The sequence below is a fragment of the Gasterosteus aculeatus genome, chromosome 2 (genome assembly GCF_964276395.1).
Source record: "Gasterosteus aculeatus chromosome 2, fGasAcu3.hap1.1, whole genome shotgun sequence".
Taxonomy (NCBI): Eukaryota; Metazoa; Chordata; class Actinopteri; order Perciformes; family Gasterosteidae; genus Gasterosteus; species Gasterosteus aculeatus.
Genome location: NC_135689.1, coordinates 3,967,914 through 3,991,430, shown reverse-complemented (window position 1 = coordinate 3,991,430; position 23,517 = coordinate 3,967,914). Strand labels below are relative to the sequence as shown.

At 41.3% G+C, this 23,517-nt stretch overlaps 2 protein-coding genes across 8 annotated transcripts; both read left to right on the top strand.

Annotated features, from left to right (window-relative positions):
- LOC144386279 (low affinity immunoglobulin gamma Fc region receptor II-c-like) lies at positions 1 to 12,892 on the top strand. Of its 6 annotated transcripts, XM_078086567.1 has the most exons (11): positions 1 to 303; positions 406 to 666; positions 2,289 to 2,552; positions 2,963 to 3,082; positions 3,192 to 3,207; positions 3,309 to 3,397; positions 11,148 to 11,201; positions 11,296 to 11,358; positions 11,629 to 11,682; positions 11,973 to 12,035; positions 12,148 to 12,892. In XM_078086567.1, exons 1-11 carry the CDS (start codon positions 123 to 125, stop codon positions 12,153 to 12,155), a joined length of 1,173 nt encoding a protein of 390 aa, XP_077942693.1. In that variant the 5' UTR covers positions 1 to 122; the 3' UTR covers positions 12,156 to 12,892. The 6 variants fall into 6 exon arrangements, with proteins under 6 accessions (XP_077942693.1, XP_077942694.1, XP_077942697.1 ...); XM_078086568.1 differs by lacking the exon at positions 11,629 to 11,682 and having other exon boundaries at positions 12,148 to 12,395; XM_078086581.1 differs by lacking the exons at positions 1 to 303; positions 406 to 666; positions 2,289 to 2,552; ... (1 more) ...; positions 3,192 to 3,207; positions 3,309 to 3,397 and adding exons at positions 8,306 to 8,561; positions 9,066 to 9,329; positions 10,647 to 10,766; positions 10,876 to 10,891; positions 10,993 to 11,042.
- A 1,102-nt stretch (positions 12,893 to 13,994) lies between these two features.
- On the top strand, positions 13,995 to 19,519 carry LOC120828875 (transcription cofactor vestigial-like protein 4). Of its 2 annotated transcripts, XM_040192536.2 has the most exons (6): positions 13,995 to 14,255; positions 14,814 to 14,978; positions 15,745 to 15,907; positions 16,226 to 16,451; positions 16,950 to 17,064; positions 17,186 to 19,519. In XM_040192536.2, the coding sequence occupies exons 2-6, from the start codon at positions 14,897 to 14,899 to the stop codon at positions 17,383 to 17,385; spliced, it is 786 nt and encodes a 261-aa protein (XP_040048470.2). In that variant the 5' UTR covers positions 13,995 to 14,255; positions 14,814 to 14,896; the 3' UTR covers positions 17,386 to 19,519. The 2 variants fall into 2 exon arrangements, with proteins under 2 accessions (XP_040048470.2, XP_040048471.2); XM_040192537.2 differs by lacking the exon at positions 14,814 to 14,978 and having other exon boundaries at positions 14,090 to 14,255.
- The last annotated feature ends 3,998 nt before the right edge of the window (positions 19,520 to 23,517 follow it).

Here is a 23,517-nt window from a genome sequence, read left to right as displayed (position 1 = left end):
CTCAGCTTGTCCTCACAGTGTCTCCATCATGGACGAGTCCTGGAGACTCAGTGACTCTGACCTGCAGTGTTGAACCTCCGTCTGCAGGGTGGAGGTTCTTCTGGTATAAGGCTGTTCCAGACATGTCATCCACCTACAACTACTACACCTTTAAGCTTCTAGCTGGTGGCACCACTGGGACTGAACAGGATTCCTACATTCTTCATGGACAGACACACACAGCAGGATATGCGTGCAGTGCTGGAAGAAGAGATCCTGTGTTTTACACTCAGTATAGTCGTTTGAAGTTTGTCTGGTCTGGAGGTGAGTTTGTTCAGACTTTTATATTCTTGCACAAGGGAATAAATGTCCTTTTTGTGTTGACATTGTTTGTCCTGTGTGTGTCTCCTAATGATGTGTCTTCAGGTGTGAATCCAGCAGCGTCTCTCACAGTGAGTCCTCACAGACTGCAGCACTTCAGCACAGAGTCACTGTCACTGATCTGTGAGGGAAACTCTACTGAGTGGAGAGTGATGAGGGTTGATGAAGATGGTGACGTGTTACCATGTTCTTACTGGGGAGAAATGAATCGATCCACATGCAACACCAACACTAGAGCGAGTAGTGGAGTGTACTGGTGTGAGTCTGAAACACAGTTCAGCAATGCAGCCAACATCACTATACACAGTGAGTTAATATTCATTTAAAGGTTTTTATATCTAAAGTATTTACATCTTATTACAGAGTGATGACATTTTTAAGGTGACTTCATGATGAGTTTTACTCAATATTTATTTTAACAAACGTTTCAACAATCTTAGTTTGTAAATCCCTGATATCTTGTATTATTTAATTAAAATAATTTCCATCCATAAACTACTTATCCTGCACACAGGGGGGCTGGAGTCTGTCCCAGCCAACATTGGGCGACCAATCCAGGGTACACCCTAGATTGGTCGCCAGCTAATCGCAGCTAACACAGAGACACAACCATTCACACACATACAGGCAATTTAAAGTTACCGATCAACCTGATCCCTGAAGCATATCTTTGGACTGTAGGAGGAAGCTGGAATACATGGAGAGAACCCACGCAGGCACAACTCAATATTTATTTTAACAAATGATTCAACAATCTTAGTTTGTTGCAGTATCATTTCTCTGTATTTTCCAACACGTCTTTGTGGTTTACTTTCCTCTTTATGACCATTGACATCCACCATTCCCTTTAAACCAGGAGGAGCTGTAGAGTTATCTGCTCACTTTGTACCTTTTAGACCATTCTGTAGCTCACTGCCACTAAGTGGACATTTTTATCCCGACATATTGAGCATTAATTAAAGATGTAACTGTGAGCATGTACGTCACCAAAGGGCCGTCTCTTCCATCTGTTGGGGTTTCAGAAGCTCTGGAGGGAGGCCTCACTCCTTTGTTCTCGTCCCGGCCTGAAACGAGGATACGAATGAGTCAATTCGTTTCAATTCAAAAATCAAAAGTATTTAATAACTAAACAACTTTATAAGGGATAAAATTACAAAGTGAAATACAAAGCGAACAGTAAAATATTTCGCGAAACAGAGAATTCTCTGAGCAAGTCTAAAGTGACTTATCAAAGCGGCTGCAGGAAAATTACAACAGTCTTTTCCCCGCTTTGGTCCTTTGAAAACTCTTGAGGTGTGTCTTCTTGGGTGCATTTGAATGTCATTGGCTTCTTCTTCTTCAGAGTGTCCCCTCCCGTATTGTCCCCTTCACGTCGAGGTGTGAAGCTGCACCTGTAACCTAAAACCTCTCTGTACTATCTGTCCCTCACATTCCAACGCATTCAATGTAGATACAGTTGGCTTTATGCCTCAATGAGTGAATATAACAAAGCATGCATAGTTTGTCTTCATCTTTTAACTAGTACACCTTCATTACAACACATCATAAATGATCCCCGTTCTTCACACTTCATCATAAGATCTAAGACAGTTCATTAGGTTTTAACATCACATTGTGTACAGTGTTTATATGATTTAAATGACTATAAACTGTGTTTGATTCAAATTGTATTCACTTCATCTAACATGTTAATGTAATACCTAATATCTAACATCACACAAACTATAATTCTAACACTAAACATTATTACACGTAATATAATTTCCACCACTAGGGGTGCACTTCTAGCTTAAATCCCTAACACATCCATGAAATGCAGCTATTCGCTCAGCTACTGTGTGAATGTGAATAACAAATGTAAACTATAAATGTCTTCTCCTCATTGTTCATCAGCTTGTTTGACTTCCTGTCCTCTGGTCTCTTTACAGGTGGTGATGTCATCCTGGTGAGTCCTGTCCGTCCTGTGACTGAGGGACATTCCGTCACTCTTGGCTGCAAGTTGAGGACAGAAAACCTTCTTTATGATGTGGATTTCTATAAAAATAACACACTCATCCCAAATCCTGTCAGAGGGGAGCCGCTTATCTCTGCAGTTACTAAGTCAGATGAAGGCTTTTATAAATGTAGAGGAAGGAAATCACCTCAAGGTTTGGAGACTTTGACCTCAGCAGAGAGCTGGTTGTCAGTGAAATGTGAGTACGAGTTTTGTAACATGTGTTACAGTCTGAGTGAGAAAAGGTGTCACTGAATTAGAAGTTATCTTAAGATAAACTATTTGTTAGTGTGAGACAATATAGTTTTAAAGATGTTAATGTTCAGTAAAAACACATAATATTAGAGATGTAACATGACCAGCGGTGAAAGGTGAATGTTGTGTGATCAAGGGTTCATGTTTGTGTATTTGAGTGTGTGTGTGTTGTAGTACTTGTTTAGCACTACAACACATTAGTACCTGTGTTTTTACTAGTTTTACTTTGTTTTAAGTATGTTTTTCTGGCTCTGTGACACTCTGAGATCTGTTGATGAAGAGTGTGTTATAAATAAACTGTATTATTATTGTTACTTGTGTATCTCTTCATGGTTGGTGTGTACTTGTGTGTAGATCCTGAAGAAGCAGCATCAAGCTCTGTGTTTCTCGTGCCGTTGGTTGTTGGTCTGGTTTCTGGAGTTTTACTGATTATTCTCCTGCTGCTGTTTCTGCGTCGCTACAGAAAGTCAGAAGGTGAGATCTTTTCCTTCTGATATCAGACTGATTTCACTGAAATAAGTCAAAGTCACAGATATTATTACACACACAAATTAATGATCAATGTGGAACCTTTTTCTTGCAGCTTCAAGCCTCAGCAGGTTGGTACAAGCCTCTCTTCTCTCACTCTGAACATGGCAGCAGGACTTTACATGTTCCTCATTAAATCCTCTGTATTTACTTCATGTTTTGGACCCACAAGGTCTCAGAGGACCAATCAGAGCCCAGCTACAGACCACATGATCAACCAGGGTGAAACTCAAGACGGACATTACGCTTCTCTTCTTCCTGGTCAGGTTTAATCCTGATTTATTTAATAATGTCTTCTTAACTTTAATGCTAACATTTCCATTTCTGGTTATCTGTTTGAGAAGATTCTATAATTGATACAAAGTGGTTCAAATGATTGATACGACCTCGTCTTTATCCTCACTGCTCTGCAGGTGATTCTTGTCTCTATGAAGCAATCGGAGGCTCTGAAGAACCTGAACATGGTGCAGTAAATCCTGTGTGTTCATCACACAGCTGTTAAAATACTAGAATCAGATGATCAAGTGACTGGTTGACCGTCCTTTAAATTAAAGACAAAGTGTATCGATGATGTCACAGATTCTGTGTTTGAGCTTAAAGACATTGATGGTTCATGTGAATACTTCTATAAGGGAACAAGCTGCAGCAGTTGAGATGCTTTTGTAGGCCAGCAGAGCTTTAATAAAGGAGAATAAAGTGTCTCTTCATGCATTCATCTGATCCTTCTAACAGGGACGAATGATGAACCAGAGGAGAACGACTACAAAAATATGAGGATGGAAACAGCTGCAGGTACTTCAAGTACAACACACCATGTAGTACAATCTGAGTGTACTTGTGTATTACTACCAGCAGTCAGCAAAGGTCAAACACAACACTTACACCTGTTACTCTTAAATAACCTTTAATCTCTTTTATCAGATGGATAAAAACATCTGCATGGACAGAACCAGGGGAACGGATGACGACATGAAAAACCACATCTTTGTCTTTCTGAGTAATTATTGTGTCAACTTCTTTATTTCTGATATGGGACCATATTTTTAACCCATGAAAGGATAATTGAAAGGAAATACATCATATGTGTGTAAAAGTGTTACTTGGTGAAGAGTAGATTATTACATTTACTTATTCAAATGATACTGTTGAGTGTTTACTGTACATTTCATTTTATCTCCTCAGTCGCTTTGTTCATTAAAGTTTTTTTTTAATGGAGGCTTGTTTGAAAAGCAAAAAAAAAGCAGTTTGACGTCTTTGAGCTTCAGTAAGTTGGTGATATTTTTCAATATGAAGTAATCTTTTATTTTTATTTCTGATTAAAAAAAGTTGTACGCATTTATTACACATTTAATCTGTTATCGAACAACACATTTCTCGAACATTTAAGTTGAACTTTGTCTCTTTGAAATGTTTGATAAGTGCGGTTTGTATTTTATCTTCACCTGTTTGTGTATAATACATTCCTTTATGTTTAAAATTTTTATGCATCAATAAACTTGCATCTCTGAGCAGTGTTTCCTACAATCATTTCTTTAATTAAATAGATATTAGAGATTACAGGGAACGTATGTCCACACGCTCCTCCTTCATCACATTAGAAAGATTCATCTAAACAAATTAAAATGTCTCTTTGAAAAAGTTAAAGTATCACTACAGTTAAGTGTCTTAAAGCTGAATTCTTTAACTTCTTCGAGAACCGGTGTTACGTCCCCACTGGTTTTTTATACTGGTTTGCCTCCTCTTGGGCGTTGTTGTTTACTTAAAAGCAGCAGCTGTTTTCTCCCTCCATGAATGATAGCGATACTTTTTCAAGATGTTGCTGCCTCTCACCACCGACACATTTGGATTAAAGGGCATCTTTACTGACGGTTGTACAGTTACGCACATCACGACCACTTACGAAGAAATATATTTTACACTTTAGGTCACCATATCCTACCTGTTGGTGGTCCTTTGGCTAACCATATGATATAGTGCAGCCTAATGAACTAAGTAAAAATAGCTTGTGGATTCATCACTGACTAGATTGACTTTTGTGCCTGTTAATGTTTTGTCATATACATCATATGCACACAGTGTAAAACATTCAATAAGTTAACTTTTAAGTACAGAAGTGAAACCAGAGACAGCATGTTGTACTCAGGATCTGAGGAGAATCAAACCAAGAAGATTAGTAAAACAATAGCCCCCAGTCTTCACCAGTCCTCCAACCACCGCATAGGCTGAACCGAGCGGCCTCTCAAATGGGACGGTCTGGCCGACTTCCTGTTTGCGTCATCAGCTTCACCTCCGCTGCTCCGGCTGCAACCTGCTGCACTTGACGCTCTAGTTCAACTTTTAAAAACCCTTTTTTCAACTCCTGGCAGCGTGCTCCAAGATCTACAACCATCTGCTCAGGGCTTCATCACGTGCACTAATGCACGGATCCACTGCATTAGATCTAAATGATTTGTTTTTGCACTTTTTGTAACCTAATTACATTTCTACTTCTTAGAATTAAAACGTGTTATCATACATCACAGAGTATCACACCTCTGTAAAAGCAGATGAGCCCTGGTGTGAATGTGGTCATGTGTTCACCACACAACCAACAGCAACACGTCTTTTGCGTGTGAAGGGGAACAATAAAGGTCACTCTGAGAAGCCTTGTGGTTCTTCTTCTCACACTCTGGCTGCAGAGTTTTCTCTAAAGCACAAATGTATCAAAACGGTTTATTTCCTTTCACTCTTTTGTTTTGTTAGATTTCTTTTTTTTTGCCTTTTTTTTCAAATCAGGGTCACAAGAATCGATTCTTTTGTGAAAACATTCAGCTATGAGGTGTTTGTTGGAGTTTGAGCCTAAAATCCAAAAGGCCGCATTAAAGTCACTGTTGATAAAATATGTCAATGTCACAACTACCAGAACAAATTCAATTTGAAAAAATTAGTTAATATATGAATTTTTAATTGTGGGTCATTCATACAGACTCATAAGAAGGCGGTTTATGTGTTTATCATATTGCACTGGAGTTTATTAAGTGTCCCCTCAAGTAGTTACATCATCCTACACTAAGTGTCATGAGGTTTTTAATTGTAGTTTTATTGTGTTTGTGTGTTTGCTATTGTATGTTGTACCATTTTGTTATAATATTATATATATTTATAATATGGGTAAATGAAATCCAGTGTTCTGATTTGTTGAGAGTCACAAGGGTACATTATTGAGCGATAATGTACAGTTTATGTTCACATTGACCTGAGCGTTCCATATCTCTTCGCACTTTTGGTCACTTTGGTCACTGGTCACTTTTGCGCTACTGTTTGTTGACATTTTAGATTTTAGCTCGGTGGCAATCGTCGAAAAAAAATATAAATCTCACGAATAATGGGACTATTTTTTTCTACTATGGGACTACTAAAATGAGACACACAACGTTTGGTGGCTACAACTATTTTGTGCTGAAAGGCAGATATTTACTTACTAATTATAATTTTGTATTTATGTATTCTAAAAGCAATAAGGTACTTGAGGTAGTTAGGTAGGTACTTTATCTTCAGTAATGTAACTGTTCGAGGGTTTCCTAACAACGCCCCCGGACTGTTACATTATCGGTCGATAAATTACAGCCTCTCGTACTTTATTGCTTTAATATACCTTTCTCTCATTTCTAATTTACAAACCTCACATCTGATGTTCATCTGTGGTCTCTGCATTTCCACATTTCTCTGCATGTTTCACACCTTTCAAACTGTCTCTTGACACGAAGCGGAAGCGTTTCTCACAAGCGAGTGTCAGCGTGGACGTGAGGATGGGACACACCTTGTTTGGTGCGTTGGGGCTTTTCTATGAGTACTTTCTCTGTTTAAATCATAGTTTTCATAGATACAACTTTTTAAATGCCAGAAGTTAATAGTTTCTGTCAGTTTGATGATGTTTCTCACTTTATTTTAGCGCTGAATATTCTCCTCTACTGTGGACACGCTCAAGGTTTCTATACAACTTTCTTTATTTTGATACATTCACTCAAGACGATTCAACACATTCTGTCACTATTTTACATTTAATATTTATGTTCTCTTTAAATAATTTATGATGAATACAAGAAAGAAGAGAAGATTCATTCTTTGAAGGAGATAGTGGTGAATATCAGTTTGTTGCTGATCCGTCCTGTTAGAGGAGAAAGTGATAAAGTCTCTCACACCTAACCCCCAATTGCTCCCCGGCAAAAAAAAACAGTAAGAGCCATGGCTTAAAAATAATATAAGGAAATCGCTTTGGATAAAAGCGTCAGCTAAATGACATGTAATGTAATATCTTGTGTCATTGTTCATTTAATGAAACTGATTTAGTAAAGTAAAGAAGTAACTGTTCCACAGACAGAGATGTGATCCTTTAACTCCTGCGTCCTCCTTGTATGAAGGAGAATCAGTGACTCTTCACTGTCAACATGGAGACCAGAGAAAGGAGAAGAATGCTGACTTCTACAAAGACAAAACACTTATTGAGATGGACACAAACCATCAACACACACATGAAATCACCATTTCTCTGATGTCTGATGGGAGCTCTTACAAGTGCAGATTTAAGGACAAAGAATCTGAAATAGAATATTTGAAATGTGAGATTAGTTACTATGTTTAAAGACATTGTACCCAAACACCTGTTTAACATATGAAGACAGATAAAAAGATGGAGGACATCAGCAGTGACAGTAATCCACCAAGGACTCATCATAACACGTCTTTATTCTGTCAAACCTCTTTCCAACAGATCCTCGTCCTGTCCTCACAGTGTCTCCATCATGGACGAGTCCTGGAGACTCAGTGACTCTGACCTGCAGTGTTGAACATCAGTCTGCAGGATGGAGGTTCTTCTGGTATAAGGCTGTTCCAGACATGTCAGACTACTCCTACTTCGCCTACTACACTTATGAGCTTCTAGCTGGTGGCACCACTGGGACTGAACAGGATTCCTACATTCTTCATGGACAGACACACACAGCAGGATATGTGTGCAGAGCTGGAAGAGGAGATCCTGTGTTTTACACTCTGTATAGTGATGTGAAGTTTGTCTGGTCTGGAGGTGAGTTTGTTCAGACTTTTATATTCTTGCACAAGGGAATAAATGTCCTTTTTGTGTTGACATTGTTTGTCCTGTGTGTGTCTCCTAATGATGTGTCTTCAGGTGGGAATCCAGCAGCGTCTCTCACAGTGAGTCCTCACAGACTGCAGCACTTCAGCACAGAGTCACTGTCACTGATCTGTGAGGGAAACTCTGCTAAGTGGAGAGTGATGAAGGTTCATGAATATGGCATCGTGTTACCATGTTATTACTGGGGAAAAATGACTGGATCCACATGCAACACCGACACTAGAGCGAGTAGTGGAGTGTACTGGTGTGAGTCTGTAACACAGTTCAGCAATGCAGCCAACATCACTATACACAGTGAGTTTATATTCATGTAAAGGTTTTATATCTAAAGTATTTACACATCTTATTACAGAGTGCTGACATTTTTAAGGTGACTTCATGATGAGTTTTACTCAATATTTATTTTAACAAACGACTCAACAATCTTAGTTTGTTGCAGTATCATTTCTCTGTATTATCCAACACGTCTTTGTGGTTTACTTTCCTCTTTATGACCATTGACATCCACCATTGACTTTAAACCAGGAGGAGCTGTAGAGTTATCTGCTCACTTTGTACCTTTTAGACCATTCTGTAGCTCACTGCCACTTGGAGGACATTTGTCTCCCGACATATTGAGCATTAATTAAAGATGTAACTGTGAGCATGTACGTCACCAAAGGGCCGTCTCTTCCATCCATGAAATGCAGCTATTCGCTCAGCTACTGTGTGAATGTAAATAACACATGTAAACTATAAATGTCTTCTCCTCATTGTTCATCAGCTTGTTTGACTTCCTGTCCTCTGGTCTCTTTACAGGAGGTGATGTCATCCTGGTGAGTCCTGTCCATCCTGTGACTGAGGGACATTCCGTCACTCTTGGCTGTAAGTTGAGGACAGAAAACCTTCTTTATAATGTGGATTTCTATAAAAATGACAAACTCATCCCAAATCCTGTCAGAGGGGAGCTGCTTATCTCTGCAGTTACTAAGTCAGATGAAGGCTTTTATAAATGTAGAGGAAGGAAATCACCTCAAGGTTTGGAGACTTTGACCTCAGCAGAGACCTGGTTGTCAGTGAAATGTGAGTACGAGTGTATATTGTATTTCAAGGAATTATTATTATTATTTAGTCTAAGGATTTTTTTTTTTTGGGGGGCTTTTTTACTACACATTTAATCTGTTATTGGACAACATATTCCTCCCACATTTAAGTGTATGTTTGTGCTGGCGCTGTTTGTATTTTATCTTCACCTGTTTGTGCTTAATACATTTTGTAATGTTTTATCTTTTCATGCATCAATAAGCTCTAAGCAGTGCTTCCTACAGTCATTTCTTTATTTAAATAGATATTAGAGATTACAGGGAACGTATGTCCACACGCTCCTCCTGCATCACATTAGAAAGATTCATCTAAACAAATTAAAATGTCTCTTTGAAATAGTTAAAGTATCACTACAGTTAAGTGTCTTAAAGCTGAATTCTTCAACTTCTTCGAGAACCGGTGTTATGTCCCCACTGGTTTTTTATACTGGTTTGCCTCCTCTTGGGCGTTGTTGTTTACTTAAAAGCAGCAGCTGTTTTCTCCCTCCATGAATGATAGCGATACTTTTTCAAGATGTTGCTGCCTCTCACCACTGACACATTTGGATTAAAGGGCATCTTTACTGACGGTTGTACAGTTACGCACATCACGACCACTTATGAAGAAATATATTTTAGACTTTAGGTCACCATATCCTACCTGTTGGTGGTCCGTTGGCTAACCATACGATATAGTGCAGCCTAATGAACTAAGTAAAAATAGCTTGTGGATTCATCACTGACTAGATTGACTTTTGTGCCTGTTAATGTTTTGTCATATACAGCGTGTGTCCCACTTGACGGGTGATTTCCAAGTACAGAAGTGAAACCAGAGACAGCATGTTGTACTCAGGACCTGAGGAGAATCAAACCAAGAAGATTAGTAAAACAGTAGCCCCCAGTCTTCACCAGTCCTCCAACCACCGCATAGGCTGAACCGAGCGGCCTCTCAAATGGGACGGTCTGGCCTACGAGGGGACTTCCTGTTTGTGTCATCAGCTTCACCTCCGCTGCTCCGGCTGCAACCTGCTGCACTTGACGCTCTAGTTCAACTTTTAAAAACCCTTTTTTCAACTCCTGGCAGCGTGCTCCAAGATCTACAACCATCTGCTCAGGGCTTCATCACGTGCACTAATGCACGGATCCACTGCATTAGATCTAAATGATTTGTTTTTGCACTTTTTGTAACCTAATTACATTTCTACTTCTTAGAATTAAAACACGTTATCGATCGTTATTGATGAAGAGTGTGTTATAAATAAACTGTATTATTATTGTTACTTGTGTATCTCTTCATGGTTGGTGTGTACTTGTGTAGATCCTGAAGAAGCAGCATCAAGCTCTGTGTTTCTCGTGCCGTTGGTTGTTGGTCTGGTTTCTGGAGTTTTACTGATTATTCTCCTGCTGCTGTTTCTGCGTCGCTACAGAAAGTCAGAAGGTGAGATCTTTTCCTTCTGATATCAGACTGATTTCACTGAAATAAGTCAAAGTCACAGATATTATTACACACACTAATTAATGATCAATGTGAAACCTTTTTCTTGCAGCTTCAAGCCTCAGCAGGTTGGTACAAGCCTCTCTTCTCTCACTCTGAACATGGCAGCAGGACTTTACATGTTCCTCATTAAATCCTCTGCATTTACTTCATGTTTTGGACCCACAAGGTCTCAGAGGACCAATCAGAGCGCAGCTACAGACCACATGATCAACCAGGGTGAAACTCAAGACGGACATTACGCTTCTCTTCTTCATGTTCAGCTTTAATCCTGATTTATTCAATAATGTCTTCTTAACTTTAAACAAGAAATTGTCATTTCAGATGAATCCAGCCTCACATATTCTGTGGTTCAGTTCAAACACCTTAAAAAGAAGGGTAGGTGATTTACTTTGTATAGTGAGAATCACCTTTGACAGCTGAGATGATTTTGTTCTTCTCATCAAAGTTCTTCATGTGGTCTTTGTGACAGAGAAGCACGATGAACCAGACGAGAGCCCCGTTTACTCGGATGTGAGGATCCCATCAGCTGCAGGTACAGTCAACACCAACACAGCTTCTAGTATTTAACAGGTGCTACCTGCTCTAGTTTAATACGTTCATATGTCGTCTAATGTGGCCAATGTCAACAATATACACATCCTGCATACAAGTACACAACAGACTTTAGAATTCATTTAAATTAGTTAGAAATGATGACAATACTATGCAGTGATGAATCAAACATAAGGCGGATGCCACATTTCATTTATTTATATTCATCCATCCATCAATATTCAACTGTAAATGTGTCTTGTGTTTTTAGATGACGTGACGTATGTGCAGGTTCACCCCCCCACTGGAAAGAAGAGCAATGAAGGTAAATAAAGTCCACATCAGGTATTGACTCCTTGTGATGTGAGTTCTGTCTCCATCTAAAACAAACACTTTTTAAAAGTTAGAAAATGGTAGTCTGTTGTTTTTTAAATATTCTTAAATAATGTCTGTCTATTCCCACTTAAACTATTATAACCTATTCTGCTTAATGTTACACTCAATTTTCTTTTGTGTTTTTTGTTTTACAATTCTGATAACATATATCAGCATGTTATTCTTTTTACCTAGGGCACTACAGGCAAACATAAAAACATAAAATCTTTGCATTGGTAGGAAAATCCAGATGTGTAGTAGAAGAGGAAACTCTTTATTCTGAAGTCAAACCAAGAACATCTGGTAATGAAGCCATTTATAAAGACATTTATTTCACATAAACATCATAAAGCACCTTTAAGCTGATTTTAAATAACCGTAATTGTTTTTTTTCTTTTCTTCTCTTCTCTTCCAGATGAATAAAGACATCCGTGTGGACAAAACCAGCCAACATGAAAAACAATCTCTTCAGGATATAAGATGTGTCCTTAAACAGCTACAGAGCAGACAGCTTGGTGTTCTGTGGAAGCCTCTTCCCTTGGTGTAGTCTGCTTTGGATGGATGAGGTTCTGGTTAAAAAGGATCATGTGATCTTTGCAGGTTTCTTCATCGTATCCAGAGAGGTAGAGTCCAAAGAAATCTGATCTTTCCCCGATACGTTAGTATTACATAGAATAGAATTTAAAATTCATTTTGAAATGTAAGATATAGTCTGAAGTAGCATAAAGAAGCTTTAAAAAGCTTTAAGACTAAATCAACAAACACCTGTCAACTTTCTTTATCTAAAATATTATCTATTTGTCACTGTATACAGCTTTGTTATAGAGAACTGAACTTAATTGAAAACATTAAATTCCCATTAAGGGATTTTTATCGTTGAAAAGACCTGCAGATTATCCAATAAAATACATCCTTGAGCTCACTTTACCATTTAATATCATCCACCTTCACCGAGTTCTTTGTAACATGGAGTCATTTCTACATGTGATTACTTGAAAGGTGCCTCTAGATTCTGATCTGACTGGAGCTCAATGTTCTTAACTGATTGTAAATATCTAAGTTCAGATGTTTTTAATGTTTTTTTCTGAAGCACTTTGATTTGCCTTCTTGCTCAAATGTACTATACAAATAAAATTGCCTTTCCTAGATTGATAAATAAGTCCCATTCTGCACTTTCCTGACTTTGAGAGAGAGAAATGTGACTCAGCTAAGAAGCTTTAAACTGTAAAACTCCTCTTTATGTGTAACTCATAGAGGTTTGAGTTCAGGCCACAGACAAAACGCTCTGATTTCCAGGCAGTGGAAGAAAGTCAGAGAACCCACATGAGTCGTGGAAGAAGTAGAAAGTGAGTTGATGGTCGGGGAGGATGCATGAGGGATGCAGCGTCTGCAGTAACCACTGGGGGGCAGTGATGCACTAAAAGGCTCAACAATGCACCTCCTATGTTTGCCCACCTGTAGCTCTTCTGCCATAATCAATTAGGTGGCTGGGGATGACGAGGGGAATCTTTCATAGCAAAGACTCATCGCTCAGCGTGGCGTGTAAATAATGCTTTTCTATCACATTCTATCTATGTGAATGAGCCACGGCGCTTTTATCCAAGATATTTGTTCTCAGTGTAAAACCCGGAGGCTAAACTCTCCTGGCCTTGACCTGGTGAACCCTGATGTGACGTTAGGACAGGTGAAACTTACGTATGTTTAGTTCCTGCACAAGGAGCATAAATCTAAAATTAAAAGAACTAATACATACACTTCCGGCTCTTATAGACAGGAAACGTAATTATACTGTAAACAGTTAATACATTGTTAATAGTTTGAAGTTAAAAAGTTGTACTATGGAGCAAAGTGTTTTTTCATGTATTCATATGTACAGTGTTGTTTACAGTGAGCAGTTTGTTAATATATTGTTCAATTTGAAGAAACATTTTTTCTTGGCAATAACCCCCCCTCCTCCTTTTTTTTCGTCAATCTTATTCTGTGCTTTTAAAAAAAAAGAGTTTTGGTCCAGGAACCGTTTAGCACCGGTATTGGAAGAGACCCAAATGATACTAATTTCTAACCATCATGTGCTGAATCTTAAGCACAGTTGGTAGTGGTGGTGTAGTGAACAGACAAACTAGATCCTCTACTTTGGTCAAAATAAAAATCTGACGTACATGGATGAGAAAAACAACACACCTCAGTAGATGATGCATTTTATTTTAGTTTAGTTTGCAATTCAAAATATATAAATAAAATAACAGAGCAGGAAGAAACATCATTTAAAGACCCCCTAAATTATATTAAGATGTTGCAGTATCAAAATATTTAACCATTTTATGTGAGCTAAATAGCAATCCAGAAGACACGCACCTTTCCGCCGGTCGCTGCGTCCATTATGGCCGCGCCGCGCCTCCTCCGGGGCCGCGCTCCACTCTTTTGTTTGAGGACTGGTGTTGTGGGAAAGTGCGTGAAGGAGTGAGAGCGAGCTGCTTCTAACCGTGTTGATGTTGTGGCTGTAGAGCTAGCTTTGTCGATGACGTGAGTAACGTTACACTTTTGACGGTTTCGCTTCTTTTGAAGTGTGTTGTCACATTTGGCGTTTCGTTTGTCGTCGGTTCGGCTCTGATTACGTCAGTTTAATTCGGGACCTTTTAACCGAACTAGCGTTACCTGTTAGCTACAAAGTTGGGGAGTAGCTTAGCTGTTAGCTAAAGTTAACTGGCTAGTTAGTTAGCTGCTGCAACTTAGATAACTGCCAACTAGCCACCGTAAGGATATGTGTAAAACTATCCTAGAGGTTCGGCGTTTAACTGTGTTGTCTAACTAAAATTAACTTCAGGTTACCACAGTAACTGGTATTGTGAGCTGTTTAAAGCTAGCCAAACACCGGCGATGTTAGCCGAAGCTAAGTTACGTGTGTAGCTAGCGCTGCCGCAAGCCTCGTAATCTTTAACGTCAACGTCGGGATACCTGTCGCCAGCCAGCCAACGTTAACCGCTAACGCCAAAGGAACGATCTCCATTAAATTGTCTTAAACACAAGCCCCGTTTAACTTCTCTTTCCCTTTCTGTTTGTCCAAATGTGTCTCTCTTTCAGGTTATAACTTGTTTAACGTTAGTTGTTGCCTTCGCTGGTGTATCTTGCTAACATCGATGTTAGCAACTAGCCTGTCCGTGTAAATGCTATTCACTAGAATGGACCTGTTGAACTCTCAGTTCCTGGACAAGATGAACAATAACATCGGGAGATTGCACTACGGAGGTTGGTTTATCATTATATGCGCTTTGTTCTGTGGTTTTATTTTGTTTGGGTAACTTCTTTGTGAAACTAACAAGTTGCGGTTTCCAGAATTAAGGTTAACTTTACCAAAATAATGTCCTCGCTGTTTTTGTTGCGACTGTTATTAACTTTCCCTTTTTGAGTGAAGATCATAACTATCTGTTCTCTTCACGCTGTAAATCAAATGTGTATGAAGTGAGTACTGCTGTGTATGTTTAACATCCCAGTGAAGAAGACGCTTAATGTGACATTTTTAATACCCGCAATAGAATCGTGTTACGGTATAAATTATGTCTACGAACTCTTATTTTGTAAGACAATATTTAAAACTTTAATTCAAACAGTTTTACCAGGAACATATATTTACACAAAACGTTTTGTGTTCCACATAGAATGTCATATTTTTCAAGCAATTTACATTACTTTCTATTGAAAGCTGCCTTCCGAAATCGATTTTATCTTTAAAAATTCTACAAAGTTCTCCCATTTTCATATGTTTGTTGTCAGCATAGTATTCTGGATAACAGTTTAATTACATTTTGAACTGAACTGTACATCAGATTATCTAATGTTTCCTTGAATGTATGCCCTGGTCAAGTGACATTAATCCAACATGGAAACTTTTTTTTTTTTCTTCAAATGAATATGATATGCAAGAATGTACGTCGCCATGTTAAGCTACAGTAGTTCATGTGAGTGTAGTTTGGTTCTTTTTAGATGATTTGTTTTGCTGATTCCTTTCCCACAGATGACTCCAGGGCGCCTTCCCAGCCCACTGCTATGTCCAAGATAACTGGGCCTCCTCCACACTGCCCAAGCAAACGGAAGTATGGCGAAGAACAAATGGACGACCGAATCAACTGTGACGATGACCCCATGACCAAAATGAGCAGATTGTTTGCCACTCAACTGTAAGTACCTTTAAAAAATAGTTCAGTTTGAGGTTATAAAAAAACTAATAATCTTAGTGTAACCGTACATTGTTGACTGGTGGAAGGCAAAGACCACTTCCGGGCTCTAAAGGCTCGTTATTTTAAGAAAACGATTTAGATTGCTGGCAAAGGACTGCGAGAAGGAAATCACGCGTTTAATGGTAACATATTTCTAACAAATGGGATGCACTCGCAAAAAGCCAGACAAGCCCGTCCCCAGTCTACGTGGTCGGCTGTCATCTGTGTGAAAAGGTGAAACTTTGTGTGGTATAACTTAAATTTGTACTTTTGGTCTAGGGCCCGTCCCTCTGCTGGAGACAATCGTAATGAGCACTGGAGCCTGGGACACGCTCCTTCGGAGCACATAACCTCGGCCCCCAACGGTCTCCACGGGAACCATCTGTACGCTTCCATTTCTAGCTACGCTGTAGACCAGCCTCTGGCACTGACCAAAAGCAGCCAGGACATCGTCGTCGGGCCCAGAGAGCGGTCCGTCATCAGTGGGGCTGTAGAGCGGCAGCAGGTACGTCCACACTCATGGAAGGTACGCACGCATCTGATGTCCACAGGGACACGGATGAAAGCGCTAAACTTTAAATGAGATATTGTTACAAATATTTAGAGGCAAGCGCTGTTCATGCTTGACGAATCACCGTGTTAGGTGATGCCACGTTAACCCCCACCCCTCCCTGTGCATTTTTGAAATATTGTTGACATGTTTTGGCCTAAAATATTTTACTTTTCCCCTCCCCATGACATTTTTCTACCAAATATTTTGTCATTTTACAACCATTTTTTTTACTTTTCCTCTTGGCATTTTGACCAAATATTTTTGAACATTTTACAACCCAATCTGTTTTAACTATTACTATTTTATTTTTTTCAGTGACTTTTTTTCAACCTAATATTTGTTCCACTACATTTTTAGACTAAATTCTAAGAATATTTTTTAAAATAAATGTAAATACTTAGAGTGCTCAATCTGTTTGCTGATATATGTATGTATTTGCTCCACCTATAGAATCGTCCCTCTGTTATTACATGTGCCCCTGCGAGCAACCGCAATTGTAACCTCTCGCACTGCCACATGAACGGCTGTTCCCCCGGCCCACCTACAAATCTGATGAAGACCAACGGTAAGACCCGCTCTTTACAACGTTCACCCAGTAATCCAAAGCTAGGTATTACATTGCTTGGTAGTAACCAGGGTTTCTGTCTCCCCCCCCCCCCCCTCCCCCACACGTATGGTTGTTTTAGCCAACACAGAATGTGACCCTGTCATTGAGGAGCACTTCCGGCGCAGCCTCGGAAAGAACTACAAGGAAGCGGAGGCCGTGTCCAACTTGGTGTCCATCACTGGCTCGGTGGACGACCACTTCGCCAAGGCGCTGGGAGACACCTGGCTCCAGATCAAGGCTAAGGACGGGGGTCGTCAAACCCCCGAGGCAGATCCGTGAAGCCGAGGGGGGGTAAACGTTCCAATCGCTTCCGTAGAGTTTGCCTGTGAGAGTGGAGATCAGCCCGCTGTCATTCCTTGCCAAGCATTTACTTCCCTCAGCAAAGAACAATGTTTTATATGGTGCTCGCGTGGTGTTCCCTTGAGGACCTCAAGGCCTTTTTATTGGAACACTCAGCTTAACTAAAACCGTATTTCAGTGGTCGCGTACATACAGGAAATTTAGGACTTCTGCATTTAACCCCAATCCAACATTCTTTTTATCGATAAAGAGAAAAGAGTTGGGTTGACAGTACTTGTGATCTGTACAATCAGAGATTAGATCTTGCAGTGATTGTGAAGATCCATGAGTGTTCAGGAGTTCATGTACCTGAGAGCCAAAGAAATCCCCAGCGTCTTCCCTTCCACATTTAAGCCATAGCCCTGGTCTATCGTCGTTCACTCTAAAATCACACTTCTTTAGAAAAGGGTTAAAAAAAACTCTTATTACTTGAAAAGGAACCAGGTCTCTTTTGCTCCTTTTGCCTTTCTGGCGTTTGAGGTAGTAGGAGGTTCATTTTTGTAAAACATGTCCCCCCCCCCTCAACCTCCCTCTTTCAGATTCTAACTGGACTTGCCCACTGTTAACTGAATTCTTTTAGTTTCCTATTTTATATGTTCACTGTGGCTGATTACTTAGTACACTAATATCAATCGTAGTAGACGTGTCTAACTAGAAAGCATGTTTCAAATAGCTGGTTTCTATTACAAACCTTATTCTATACTATATATTTACTCAGAATTTATTTTTTATCTGTAACATTTTAGAAATACTCACTGCTGGTACAGTTGTACTCAATATATTTTTTTGTATCTGGTTTCCATTACTCTATGTAGGTGTATATCTTTGCACCATCTACAAATCACAGCCTCTGGAAAGGCTGAATGCAGTTTAAAGGGCCGTATTGCTTCTTAGTCTGCGGACCTGGACGTTCTCGCTTTCTACATGGCCGAATACAGTCTGACCTTCGGTAGCAGTCGATTAGCGGTGGTTTATTTATTCGGAACGCGTCGATTGTTTTCATGTTGGCTTTTGGCAAAACAGAATTCTAACTTGATTTTATTTCTTCCGTAACGAGAACAACGGCTTGTTTCTCTGCTGCTTCAATGACGGAGCAGTTGATCTCACAAATAACATTGAAACTCACCTGAAATACGGGTGTCCTCATTTCACGAATAGGCGTCAACATTCCACTGCGATTGTCTGACACTTGGCGGTCACTTAGGTTGAGTTCAGCGAGCACTAGTGCGTTGGTCCTGTGTTTTTTTTAAACGAGGTGATGTCATGGTGCGAGCTGCCTAAATGGTCCTTCTGGTTACGGAGAAAAGGGTTAGCGGGCTACAAAGTTTGTGCAGTTGAGTCCTGCTCAAATTCATTTCTCGCCCTTCTGACAGGTCACGCTACAATAAGTAGAGGCTACGTGTCATCACTGATTGAGATGTGGTATTGAATATTGAGATTTTTTTTTTCTGTCGACTAACGGTCCACGAGAGCCTACATTTGTATTAATATCCTACAGTCTTTAAATTGTTACATGCACCGTTGTGTCTTTAGATTTGACTCCTTTACTGACTATCATTGCGCCGCGCGGAATGAAGATAGATCCTTTGTTTCTATTCAGAATAGTTTGCTCGTATGCAGCATGGATGCTCATTATCGTCAAACCATTTTATTTTTGTTAATCTTTCTAAAACTTTGGTATTTTCCCACAGTTGTCAGATGATGTATAAGTGCAGGAACACATGTGTCTTTTGATCAAAGACGTTCTCGGTGCAGCGTCAAAGACTTCTGTACTAACGGTTTAAAGAGTCTCTTTAGTTTTGTTTAGTGTGAACTTTAGTGGATTTTAGGGATTATCGTGGAATCTGCTCGTTTGACACAAGCAGATTCGTCAGTGATGTGTTTGAGGTATTAGTCTATCGTTATTTAATTGCTATATTTAGGCTACTTGTATCTCAAGGACTGTTTTTCAGAAAGGTCCTGCTTCAGGTGTCATTCACGTAGAGAAAAAGTGTTCACTTTTGTCCTTATTTCTCTGGAAGACAATGCCACTGTTTTGTACTCAATTTCTTCCAAATAAATGAAACGCCTTTCATTGTGTGTGTCTTTTTTTTGTCATAATGGCAAATAAAAAACGCTACTCTGTAATATTATTTGCATGCATCCAGCTTGCGGTAATCAATTATTCACTTTTTGAAAGATCTTATTAATCCTGGTTCAAGCAAACCTTTAAATGAATGTGAATGAAAAAGCTAATCTATGGGCACGATGGCAGGGAATTAGATGCCAGTGAAATTAATTTTAGCAGACCCACAATAAGATTGTTGTTTTTCTTTCCACTTATCGCTACCGTGGCACTGCTATGTTGGTAAAGACATCTGCTATGATTTCAGTGTTGCAGATACTTGAGTCCACAATGAAGTGATTCCACTAATTGGAGGACTCCAATCAGCAGTAATAACTCTGTTTATCAGCATGTTAACAAGCGGTATCTGTGATTACAGTAGGGTTGTTTTTTCAATTAGGAAGCTGGAAAAATGGCATATTGTAAAAACCGGTGCCTTTTTTAGGGACCCGATCTTTGCAAGCAATCATTCATCTTCTGCATTAATGTTGCAATGGAGCTGGGGCAACATGACTGATGATGCGTGGGACCAGGCTGTAGGTTCGTTCGTTCCCTTTCCAGACCAGCAGAGGGCAGTGTCGCACCACTTTTACAGGCTCCAACCCTAAATTCTCCTTGTCCCTGGAGATGAAACAAAAGACATGAGCGTCATCCCTCTGGGAAGATTGACGCGGATGCAACATTCCCTCCATGTGTGTCGGTGATGTGGAAATGTACTTTGCACGTATGAAGACATTGGCGTCATGCTGAGAGCACAATGCACTGCAGATGTTCCCTCCACGAGACTCCAGCCCTATCGTTATATTTATTTATTTAAATGTCTTTGAAGATGTATTAAGTTGCATACATCCGTGAGGCTAAATGTGAACGAGTATACCTCCACTTTGATCATTTGAATTTATTGAGCATCAAAACGCAAAAATCGTAACCTAAAACAGAAATATCTTTCTTTTTTCCTCTCTTTTCCTTCTGTTTGGTCGTTGCCGCTCTCACCCCTCAGGCTCCAATCTGCTCCAAAACCCCTCCAATAAGGCCACTGCCTCCGCGAGATTAGACCCAGCCATTCACCAACCACAATGCCGCGCGCCTTTCCAGCGGAGCCCGCTCCTGCGGGATTATAGAGAGGAGACCCGCATGTTTTTATTTTATTTGTGCCACAAACACGATCGCTCGGAACGATCGGGTATCAGACCAACCCGAAACTAGTCTCTGAATCGAGATGACACATCAGGGTCACGGCAAATTCGGCTTGCCCCCCCCCCACTACAAGTGTGTGAAGGCCACAAGGAGCACGACATCATGCGCCGGCGACGGAGGACCGGTCCCCTCGGAGTCGCACCCCGCCAGGGTGCCCTCCGCACCCCGCTGCGCGCACACACGGTCAAGGCGCACGCCGAGCCGAGCACCGTAATGCTCCCGGTGTGCGTAACAGGGGCGAACCGACGGAAAGGGGAGAGGGAGGGGGCGGTTGTGATTTTACTATGGGGGCCAAACGGCCCCGTGTGGCGTCACACAAGTTGCCTCCCGCGTTGCCCCCGCATGCTGCCCGCGTACAGAGGGGCCGACAGAGATCTCGTTCTTTCTTTTGCATAATTCCACATTTGCCGCACAACCCCTCTGCAGCCTACCCGAGTGCACAACGTCTGGGGAATTTGCCTGATTGCCTGTAGATTATTTGGACATTATCTAAACCCCCTCCCCCCATCTTATATGTGTGGCTCTCTGCTGCGAGGATGCACACACGCATACGCATCCTTGGGCAAAACAATCTAAAATAGATCATACTGGAGTAGATGCACAGGAAGCAGCTCACGGGCAGACTTGAGTCATGCTGGCAAGATCATGCACCCTGAGCTGACAGCCCAACACACCCGATTACCAAGCACGTCATTTCTGAAGAAAATGCATCCGTACCCTCACTATAGGTCGTAAACAGAAAAAGGGTGCATGGGGGGTGTTGGGTTCCGACTCTGATTGACCCATAAAATGACTGTGGGATGCGGAGTGGATCGGGTGGGCCGAGGTTTTTGTTGCGCACCTTAAGAAGGACCCGACTTTGCGTCTTTTGGCTCCAGCGACCGTGGCTCATGCATCGTGTCATGTGGACTGCTGGCAATGGCATAACCTTTGCGGAGGGAAGGGAAGACAACACGGTCACTCTGCATATCAGTCTCGCAATGAACAGAAACAGACCCTGTCAGGCCATCTCAGCGTCACCCCCCCCCCCCCTCTCATTTCCTTCAGCCGCACACCACCGCCGACGCACTCCACCAATCGCTCTGCGCCTTTTCCCCACGTCCTCCCCTCCCGTCAGTTGGGACGTATCTTCATTAGGCCGTATCGCGTCGCGTGCGCGGTTTTGGCAGGGTCGCTTTAGAACATTTCTCCTTTGAGTTGCACGCTCCCCCCCAACCGCGGCCTGCTCGGGGCGCGCGTTTGGCCCCCCCCGTATGGCGCTCAACGCAGCCAGCCCATACAGTTGGCTTACACGTCGCCCTTGTATATTATTGATTCATTTGTAAATGATTGATTGGAAAAGGAGGCGGCGGGGGGGGGGGGGGGGGGGTCTGCTGCGCAATAGCATGACTGCGCTGCCATCTTGTTCCCTTCCAGTGAAATGAGTGGCTTCCAATTAGGGCGCACAAATGACGCTGATTCCTCGTTAGCCACGCGGAGAACATTTCCCCTGCAAGATCGGGACCCCGTGTCCTCTCTGAGACGGCGGGGGTTTGGGCGCTGAGCAGCAGACGCACGTCTGGACCGTCACTGAGGGGCAGTCTCGTGTCTCATTAACAGGCTCGTTACGTGGCAGCTGCGTGGCTGAGCGGCCTTTATAAAGGGAGCGACCCAACGCGGCGACGAGTCCGTCTACTGCTGCCTTTCATGGCCCGATCTCCTTCCTCAGCCCCCCCCCCCCTCTTCCTCTGCCACATCACCCCACCACCACCACTCCACTCCCCCCGTGTGTTTGGCAGTCACACAGTCGGCCATGTGTGTGCTGAGGACGTTACATAATGCCCTCCTTTCACTGCACTCCGGATCAAAGAGAACAATCCAGCACAGGGAAAAAACAGAAATTTGCTCCTTGCTGATATTTTTTTTTCTTCTTCTTGTTCTCTTCCACCATCGCATTGTTGTGTTCAGACTTTGCACAGTGCGCTGGATTGTTATCTGCTTCAGCATTGCCATTCATGTTGAAAACCAAACAGAGCACATGGGGGGGGGGATCTTCAGAGGACCACTTAAAACAAAACAGGTAAAACCAGATGGGCGAGACGCGCAAAAGAATCGTTACCCCTCGCCTGTTTATTTGGGATGCGCTTTCATTTGAAGTGAGGAAGTCCTGTTTATCTACGTTAGAAAAGAATGCACATTGAATGCGGATTGATTCGAGCCGCCTCACAGAAAAAGCCACACAATATATTCAAAACAATGCACATTAGCTACTTGGACTGGCCTCCTTTACAATAGGAAAAACATCCCTAAAAGAAATGATGCAATTAGGATGAAATAATTATTGTGCAAATGGTGTTTTCTCTGCACATTCTCCTTTCTGCAGAGTGATTGTCACTGTTACAAAGGCACACGGCGCGACTAAACGCTTCCCCCCCCCCACACGTGCTCACGTGCGGCAGGTACGGCCTTAATGAAAATTCAATTACGAAAAAAAAAGAAGAAGAAAAAAACGCTCTCTCCGTCGAGTGGGAGAAATGGTGAGAGAGAAAGAGCAAGAGAGCATCAAACGCTGTCAAAGAGGCCGAGCCTGTCCGCGGCGTCGTGGGGATTGTAATAATGAGTTTGTGCCGGGGGAACATTTACCTCCAACGCCAAAGAGGCCACGCGTTTACACACCACGGGGCACAAATGATGATAAGATAATAATAAAAAAAAAAAAGTTTAAAATCTTGAGAGAACAGTTTGTCCAAAAGGAGGAGAAGCTGATTTAGCTGTTGTACAGTGTTGTATAA

Coding starts and splice junctions, on each gene's coding strand:
- LOC144386279 (XM_078086567.1), top strand. CDS start 123: ATGTCATCCACCTACAACTACTACACCTTTAAGCTTCTAGCTGGTGGC. Junction 667..2,288: donor AGCCAACATCACTATACACA/GTGAGTTAATAT, acceptor GTCTCTTTACAG/GTGGTGATGTCATCCTGGTG. Junction 3,398..11,147: donor TTACGCTTCTCTTCTTCCTG/GTCAGGTTTAAT, acceptor TTGTCATTTCAG/ATGAATCCAGCCTCACATAT.
- LOC120828875 (XM_040192536.2), top strand. CDS start 14,897: ATGCTATTCACTAGAATGGACCTGTTGAACTCTCAGTTCCTGGACAAG. Junction 14,979..15,744: donor CGGGAGATTGCACTACGGAG/GTTGGTTTATCA, acceptor CCTTTCCCACAG/ATGACTCCAGGGCGCCTTCC. Junction 17,065..17,185: donor AAATCTGATGAAGACCAACG/GTAAGACCCGCT, acceptor TGGTTGTTTTAG/CCAACACAGAATGTGACCCT.